The sequence below is a fragment of the Mustelus asterias genome, chromosome 12 (genome assembly GCF_964213995.1).
Source record: "Mustelus asterias chromosome 12, sMusAst1.hap1.1, whole genome shotgun sequence".
NCBI lineage: Eukaryota > Metazoa > Chordata > Chondrichthyes > Carcharhiniformes > Triakidae > Mustelus > Mustelus asterias.
The window spans coordinates 8411272-8420796 of record NC_135812.1 but is presented as its reverse complement, the minus strand read 5'-3'; the positions used below and the strand labels follow the sequence as shown (position 1 = coordinate 8420796).

At 48.1% G+C, this 9525-nt stretch overlaps 1 protein-coding gene across 1 annotated transcript in view; it reads right to left on the bottom strand.

Annotated features, from left to right (window-relative positions):
* Positions 1-8530, bottom strand: part of LOC144501218 (reticulon-4 receptor-like 1) — a 66118-nt gene extending 57588 nt beyond the window's left edge. The window contains exon 1 of the mRNA XM_078224667.1: positions 8391-8530. Within this exon, the coding sequence (XP_078080793.1) occupies positions 8391-8403 (13 nt within the window). The 5' untranslated portion in view covers positions 8404-8530. The remainder of the gene's footprint in view (positions 1-8390) is intronic.
* Between the last annotated feature and the right edge of the window lie 995 nt (positions 8531-9525).

Genomic DNA, 9525 nt, shown 5'->3' with positions numbered 1-9525 from the left:
TATATATATTGTTTCTCTCTCTACTGTTTCCCCCGCTTCTCTATCCTGTTTCCTTATATATATATTAGTAACAGTATCTATATATATACTATTTCCATATACAACATATAAAATATATATTGTTCCCCATTTCTCCATACTGTTCTCTCTCTCTATAAATATAATATATATATTGTTTCCTCTCTCTCTCTCTCTCTCTATACACACACACTGTTTCCCCTGTTTCCCAATACTGTTTTCTCCCTCTCTATACATTGTTCCTCTATCTATATTCTCTATAAGTGAGGCTCCAGACTGGGAACTGTTGCATTGTGCACAGCAATTGTTAAAATGACACTGATCTCAAAGGCCCATCATTCTAAGTCAGGGAGTTAGCGACACCAACTATTGTACGCCTTTTATTCTCAGATACAGTGAATATCTTCATTATTGCTGGGGAGAGAAAAATAGACATGTTGTCAAAGCTTTTATGCTTGCACGTATCAGGACAGACGCAAGAATACCAAATTTCAAAGGGAGCAACAATGTTCCTGTGTGCGTTCATTGTTATTGTCTCTTGTTCTGCATTTTAACCATTCCCTCCCCAGAGCAGATTGGTCAGACTGGAATGATCTGCCCCAGTTATATCACTGGCCTAAGCCTTCCCCAGCTCCCTTGAGATATAGACCCCTCTTGTCCCTCTACACACACACACACACTCAGCAAAACCCCCAGCTATCACCACTCCACAATGCTGGAGCAACTGTCCAGCTGAGTCATTCAGCCCTCTCAATTCATTCCCCGTGTCACTGCTCTCACTCTCCACTTCCAGGCTCCTCATTGTGTAGCCCAGGCTGACAGCGAGTGCCTCACACAAAACTCTCCAACTCACTGAATGTGGCCGTCGACAGCTGGGAGTTTAATCTTTACAACCACATTCAATGGAAGACCAGTTGCCACGTGTTAGTGACCATTCCAGTAAAGATAGGGCGGCTTATAGAAACTCAGTGACGAACGCTCAACCTCAGGAATTCTTTTGGCTTTTATAAGGTGTTCTTCTCCAGCAGGCTTCCAGATGGTGGTGCAGGAACACCGTTATATAACTGGAACTTCAATACTAATTTTAATAACTAACAGGCTACATGCTAGGGTTGCCACTAATAATAAACATTGTAGGGAGCATGAAGCCTCGGCGATTTAAATCGGTGTTTGTGTATTAAATGCTGTGATTTAAGATGAAGCCCCAGTAACATATGAACAAGATGAACCAGGCCCACAAGATTCCAATAGGACATGTGGAGGATTCTGCACCTTATAAAGGCTTGTAAGGCTGGGATGCTAGAAGGGCCCAAAGTGACCCAACGGCGCCAGTTTGGGCTTCATTACACCATAGACAGCAACATCACACACCACTTAATCCATTCGACAGAATCTATTGCATTATACAACACCTAATAGTTTCGAGAAATCAAAATTATGGCACTCTATCTAATTGGTTATACATCGATGGTCTGAACACTCTTCTCTGTTACTATGTCTTCAAAACACTCCGCCATCCAGCGCACCCACTATTATTACATAATTTAACACATCCCATTCATCCCTCTCACCTCCCACTGTTACCAACATCAGCAGCCTACGGTGTCTCCCACACCCCACTATTAGCCATGCACTCCCTCACACCCACCGTTATCTTCACCAACCCTCACACCTCATTATTACCTATCCCTCCCTCACAACTCATTATTAACTGTATCTTTCCTCCGGATACTCCGGTTTCCTCCCACAGTCCAAAGATGTGCGGGTTAGGTTGATTGGCAATGCTAAAATTGATCCTAGTGTCAGGGGAATTAGCAGGGTAAATGTGTGGGGTTACAGGAATAGGGCCTGGTTGGGATTGTGGTTGGTACAGACTCGATGGGCCGAATGGCCTCCTTCTGCACTGTTGGGATTCTATTATTCTATTATCATCCCTCCCTTAAACCCAGCATTACTACCTTCACCAACCTCATTATTACCTATGTCCTCCCTCACACCTCATTATTACCATACCTCCCTCACAACCATAGTCACCCTCACTGTCCCTCATACCCCACAATTACCTACAACCTCCCTCACACACATCCTTACACTCACTGTCCCTCACACCTCATTATTACCTGTAGCCTCCCTCACACCCATTTTCACCCTCATACCTCACACACACCAAAACTGATTTCTTGGGACAAGAGATTGAGTAGATAGGGGTCTATTCTCTGGAATTTGGAAGAATGAGAGGTGATTTCATTGGAACAAATAGAATTCTTCAGGGGTTTGATAGGGGAATGGCTGGGAAGATATTTCTCGCTGTCGGTGATTCAGGGTAAGGGGTTGGCCATTTAGGTCTGAGATGAGGAGCAATGGCTTCATGCAGAGGGTTGTGGATTTTTGGAATTCTCTACCCTAGAGGGTTTTTGATGCTCAGTTACTGAGTGGATTTGAGATTGGGATGGACAGTTGTTTCTGATACTCAGGGAACTGGAGGGTATGTGACAAGCTGGAATTAAGTAGATTAGCCAGGATGGTATTAAATGGTGGAGTAGGGTAGAGGGACTGAATGGCCTGCTGCTATTTCTTATGTTAACACACTTCACTCTTTGCCACACCATCCAATACACTCCACTGTTACTGTGTCATCTAATAAGGGTATCACATCACATAATGCAAAATGGATTAGATTGCCCTATCTATTGCTACAATACATCATAGAATCATAGAATCCCTACAGTATCTGACATCCATCATTATGAAGTGCTTTGAAAGGTTAGTCATGGCACAAATCAATTCCTGCCTCCCACTGCCTGGATTCACTACAGTTCGCCTATCGCTGCAACAGGTCCACAACAGACGCCATCTCCCTGGCCCCGCACTCAACCCTGGAACACCTAGATAACAAAGACACCTATGTCAGACTCCTATTCATAGATTACAGCTCAGCCTTTAACACCATTATTCCTACGAGGCTCATCTCCAAACTTCGTGGCCTGGGGCTCGGCTCCTCCCTCTGCAACTGGATCCTAGACTTGCTAACCCACAGACCGCTGTGAGTAAGGATAGGTAACAACACCTCCTCCACGATCATTCTCAGCATCGGTGCTCCGCAAGGCTGTGTCCTCAGCACCTGACTATACTTCTTAACACACCTATGGCTGTGTGGCCAAATTCCCCTCCAACTCGATTTTCAAGTTTGCTGATGACACCACTGTAGTGGGTTGGATCTCAAATAATGATGAGACAGAGTACAGGAATGAGATAGAGAATCTGGTGAACTGGTGCGGCAACAATAATCTCTCCCTCAATGTCAACAAAACGAAGGAGATTGTCATCAACTTCAGGAAGTGTAAAGACGAACATGCCCCTATCTACATCAATGGGGACAAAGTAGAAGTGGTCCAGAGCTTCAGGTTTTTAGGTGTCCAGATCACCAACAACCTGTCCTGGTCCCTCCATGCAGACACTATAGTTCAGAAAGCCCACCAACGCCTCTACTTTCTCAGGAAACTAAGGAAATTTGGCATGTCCACTACAACTCTCACCAACTTCTAAAGTATTCTTTCCCGTTGTGCCACACTTGGTATGGCTCCTGCTCTGTCCAAGACTGCAAGAAACTACAAAGGGTCAAGAACGAAGTCCAGTCCATCACGCAAACCAGCCTCCCATCCATTGACTCTGTCTACACTTCCCACTGCCTCGGAAAAGCAGCCAGCATAATCAACGACCTCATGACATACTCTGGACATACTTTCTTCCATCGGGAAAAAGATACAAAAGTCTGAGGACACATGCCAACCAACACAAGACCAGCTTCTTCCCTGCTGCTATCAGACTTTTGAATGGACCTACCTTGCATTAAGTTGATCTTTCTCTACACCCTAGCTATGACTGTAACACTACATACTGCACTCTCTCGTTTCCTTCTCTATGAATGGTATGCTTTGTCTGTATAGCGCGCAAGAAACAATACTTTTCACTATATACTAATACATGTGACAACAATAAATCAAATCAAATCAAAAAGAAGGAGGCCACTCGGCCCATCAAGCTTGCACTGACAACAATCCCACCCAGGCCCTATCCCTGTAACTCCACGTATTTACCCTGCCAATCCCCTGACACCAAGGGTCAATTTAGCACGGCCAATCCGCCGAACCTATATATAAAACAGAAAAATGCTGGAAAATCTCTGTTCTGAGGAAGGGTCATCCAGACTCGAAACGTTGGCTCTATTCTCTCTCTCTCTCTCTCTCCACAGATGCTGTCAGACCTGCAGAGATTTTCCAGCATTTTTCTGTTTTTGCTTCAGATTCCAGCATCCGCAGTATTTTGCTTTAACCTATATATAACCGAGCTATCGTTCTCTATTGTTCTAGTCACAGTCACGGAACACTTTCCACCGTCTCTCTTACTCCTGTGTACAATGGCCAGCTCCCACTCAAAGGCCTTCACTCCCCAGTGGGAACAATATCCAATTTTTTTTTTAAATCCCAGCCATGAACCAGGTGAATGGGAACCAGCCTTTAATAAATGGCCCGGCCAGTATTAGATGTACCCCAGGAACAAAACGGTTGATAATGAAATAACAGGTAGGTTCCTTGATTCAGACTCAATCGCCTGATAAACACTGGAAACTGGCTCAACTTCGCTCCCTGCCAGTTTCCATCACCAGGGACCCCTTCCCCAGAGGCTTCAACCAGCGCCCCTGAGCCCGCCTCACAGACAAGACAGCTCCTCTCCCGGCCAGGCTTCACACGCCTGGTTATGTTTGAAATTGCGGGACATTTCTTTGCTGATATTTACCAAACAGCGGCTGTGCTGAAGACGCGCCACTGCTGGTTTCTCCCCGGTTCTCACATTGGAAACTTACACTCATTGTCGATTCGCAGTGTGTGTGTCTGCGCTAATTTACATTCGACTCATGCTAAAGCTACAGTTGTGTTTTAATTCAGGCTCGGATGCTGCTGGGGTTAGGTTAGGGGGGTGGGGTGGTGGGGGGTGGTCGCTCTGATAAGATGAACAATAATGGGCCTCGCCCATATCTATGTGAGCATCTGAAAGGTCTGTCTGCGGTGTTAACATCCACACACACCGTATTTACCGCTGCCACTGACAAAGGATTCACTTTTGACGAGATGACCAGATTCCCTCCGATGTGACCTTACCAAAGGTTTAAAAGGCTCCCACCACCTTGCGGAGGAGTATTTCTTTTTTTATTGTTTTAATGACAAATGACATATACAATCCCTCCCCTTGCTTTCTTTAAAACAAACTTAACTGAGGTGTGTGGGGGAAAGTGTAGCTCCAGCTGGAACCTCTCACAGAGGGACAGAGGCTGAGAGAGAGGGGAGGGTAGAGAGAGAGGAAGGGGGGTAGCGAGGGTGAGGGGGTAGAGAGAGGGGGTAGATATAGAGGGAGGGTGTAGAGAGAGGGGGAGGGGGGTAGAGAGAGGGGGAGGGGGTAGAGAGAGGGGAGGGGGTAGAGAGAGGGGGAGGGGGTAGAGAGAGGGGGAGGGGGTAGAGAGAGGGGGAGGGGTAGAGAGAGGGGAGGGGTAGAGAGAAGGGGAGGGGGTAGAGAGAGGGGGAGGGGTAGAGAGAGGGGAGGGGTAGAGAGAAGGGGAGGGGGTAGAGAGAGGGGAAGGGGGTCGAGAGGGGAGGGGTAGAGAGAAGGGGAGAGAGGTAGAGGGAGGTAGAGAGGAGGAGGGGGGTAGAGAGAGGGGGAGGGGGTAGAGAGAGGGGGAGGGGGTAGAGGGGGAGGGGGTAGAGAGAGGGGGGTAGAGAGAGGGGGAGGGGGTAGAGAGAGGGGGAGGGGGTAGAGAGAGGGAGAGGGGGTAGAGAAAGGGGGGAGGGGGTAGAGAGAGGGGGGAGGGGGTAGAGAGAGGGGGGAGGGGGTAGAGAGGGGGGAGGGGGTAGAGAGAGGGGGGAGGGGGTAGAGAGAGGGGGGAGGGGGTAGAGAGAGGGGAGGGGTAGAGAGAGGGGAAGGGGTAGAGAGAGGGGAAGGGGTAGAGAGGGGAGGGGTAGAGAGGGGAGGGGTAGAGAGGGGAGGGGAGGGGTAGAGAGGGGAGAGGTAGAGAGGGGGTAGAGAGGAGGAGGGGTAGACGGAGGGGGAGGGGGTAGGGTGAGGGGGGTAGAGAGAGAGTAGAGAGAGGGGAGGGGGTAGAAAGAGGGGGTAGAGGGGTAGAGAGTGGTAGAGAAGGGGCAGAGAGAGAAGATGCAGAGAGGGGGGGTAGAGGGGAGATAGAGAGGGGGGGTAGAGGGGAGATAGAGAGGGGTAGAGAGGAGGTAGAGAGAGGGGAGGTAGAGAGAGGGGAGGTAGAGAGGGGAGAGGGTTGAGAGAGGGGAGGTGGGGGAGGTAGAGAGGGGGGTAGAGAGAGGGTAGAAAAAGGGAGGTAGAGAGAGGGGGAAGGTAGAGATGTGGGTAGAGGGAGGGTGGAGAGGGGAAGATGGAGAGGGGTCGAGGGGGGTGGGGCGTGGTGGCGAGGGGGGTAGGGCGTGGTGGCGAGGGGGGTAGGGCGTGGTGGCGAGGGGGGTGGTAGAGAGGGGTAGGGGCAGTTGGTTGTTGAGTGGAGCCGCTCAGATTGAGGTCAGATTGCTGCAGGTTCTTGACGGAGAAACCCTGAAGGTTTGGGTGACTCAAAACTAAAACACTTGGCCCCGATTTTATTTTATTATTAGTATACAGTGAAAAGTATTGTTTCTTGCATGCTATACAGCCGGCACGGGGGGGGGGGGGGGGCGGAGGCACTGAGTTTCTTGTAAGTCTGGCTGAGCCCAAGTCCATTGCCAGTTCTCCGCTTTGAACCTGAGCTCTCTGAGTAAAAGGGAGGCGCCGGCGATCGCTAATCGATACTTTTTTAAAAAGCATTTCCATAACCGATTAGTCACATCGAATGAACCTCTGTCTTTCCGACGTGGGGAGAGGGGGGCTAAATTTAACACTGCATTTTAAATGAAATATGACCCATTTGTACATATATCCATATATATTACACGTACACAAATAACCCGTTATCCAAAAGTCTAAGTAACACTAAATGAATTGTCCCCAGCAGAATCCCCATTCCATTCTGGGCTGAGAGATACTGTGGGGTGGGGGGAAAACTGCGGATTTACCTTCTGTTACCAAACTTATACATGCATCAATGCCACTAATATTTCACGCAAGCTCCCCTTTAACTTTAGTTATAGTTAGCGGACATGAAACCAAAGTGATTTTCTCTACCCCCTGAAGGTTTTTATTTGGGAGGGGAGAGGGCAGGTTTAAGCTCAGCAGCAGTTATTTGGGTTAATGGCGCATTATTTATTTAATAATTTATGGTTACTGTCTCCGCGCAATGTGGCCCCGGATCCTTGGGTTGGGGGGAAAAGGGGATTGCAATCCGCTCTGGCTTGCAGAGGGATGGGAGGGAAATCAGGAGCAGTGTTGACAAACAGTATCACCCTCCCTCCCACCACCCTACAGAGCAACTTTCATCCATCTAAAACCCTCTTCTTGGGAGCACTGTACCCACTGAAAGGCTAGAGAAAGAACAGAGCAGAGTCCCGGGCGACAAGACAACAAACGCTACAACATTGGTGTAACATTGTAACATTAAGACACACTGGGATATTCGCTGGTTGTAGGTGATACCTCGATTCAGAGACAGAGGGAGAGAAACTTGCAAGTTAAGAATGGAATAGTTTCAACCCTCCTTTATTCTCCATTGAAACAAGTCAAGTAGATGTCACATAACGACGAGCTATATATAAACACCCACATAAATATTGAAATAATGGCTTCAACGCCAATTCTTGCGATCTGCCGCTTGAAGCTCGCCATCTATTCTACAGCGAAGAGGTTAAGTGAGAGAGAGAATGAAAAATGTCAGGGAGACAATTGATTTGCCTTTTTAAAAGAAATGCACCGATTTGACCCCCCTCCCACCACAAAAAAATGTAACCAGAAGGTGTCTGAGCAAGGAGGAGAGATGGTTATTTTATATTTAAATAAAACGACACCCCGTCTACACTGCAGACAGAACATACACCGTTTCCAGGCACTTCCTATTAACAGCTAGCAAATGAAGCAACCCGAAAACTTGTATTAAAACTCCGCAATCTTGTCCCTTAGCGAGATTCAAATATAAATTCCGTGCAAATCTGCTAAAAAAAACTCGCATTGCGGCGGATCCTCGCAATGTTTAATAAATGTTACGTATTATATATATGAATATTTTATGCTTTGTGTGGATATAGATGGGAGAAGGGGGGGGGAATAAGGGTTGCAAAAATAAAACATCACAGGAGTTGCAAATATTCCACAAACCCCCCTCCTGGATTTCACCCCCATTGTAATTCCATTCCCAAACAAACACACACACAGGGAAAATTGAAACTTACCTTTCCTGCTCATTTTCGACCCTGTCCAACCGCGGCAAAAAAAAGTTGACGCTTGGACAGAATAAATCACCTCGAACTAGCTAATGATCCGGGAGAGAGGGAAGCCAAGTCTGGGTTGTTGCACAGATATCCTGAACGAGCTCTTCCGCATCCTGGGAGTATTAAATAATAAAAAAAATAACAGCGGGAAGAGAGAGAAAGAGAGACAGCAAAGAGAGAAGGAGAGGAGAGAGAGAGGGAGAGGGAGAAGGAGAAAGGAGAAGAGGAGAGCGACTGGAACTGGTGGCTGCAGCCGACAGGAGACGCACCAAGCCCGGCTTACGGAGGGGCTGCGACCGGGCGTGGGGCGGAGAGGAGGGAGGGATGGGAGGGAGGGATGGGGGGGGGGGGGTAGGTAGATGGGTGGGGGGATGTTATTGTCAGGATGAAGAGGAGGAGGAAAGAGAGGAGGGGGGGGGGAGGGAGGGATTGTTACAGGGGGAGGGGGGAAAACAGCCCAAATTCTTTTTTGTGCTTTTTGTTTTGCAAATAAAAAATAAAAGAAATATATAAATGTGATTCAAAGCGGTTGGGAACAGGCGCTGTACCGGAGTGTAAAACCCTGTGTTCAGTGTTGAAATGTTTAATTCAGACTGGAAAAGTGTGCTCCAAGGCGGGAGGAGGGAGTTGGGCTGACGTTCACCCAGCGCCTGGTATAGGGGAAAATCTAGTCCCTCCTTATAAAGAGGAATGGACACGTCCGCTTTACATAAAAACACACCGACACTCTGCTTTCCCCTTCATTCACAATGTGACCCCCAGCTCCTGGTCACTGGAGACCTCTCCGTCCCTCCCCCCCCCCCCCCCCCAACCCACTACCTGGTGACAACCCCCTCCCCTTTATTCACCCACCCAGAATCAAACAGAGAATGAGATTGGTTCCAATTGCCCACAGATCCATAAAGAGATCACAGGAGTGACAGAGAGAGAGGTCTTGTCCCACTCCCCACCCCCCACCAGCAGCACTTTCCACATTCCACACCATCTATACTTTATAGCAGCCTCGCTGCTGGAATTTTAAAGAAATATTCGCGGATTCCCTCGGATAAAAACAAAGCTGGCCACAGGACATGTGTCTGTGGCAGAGATAACTCCT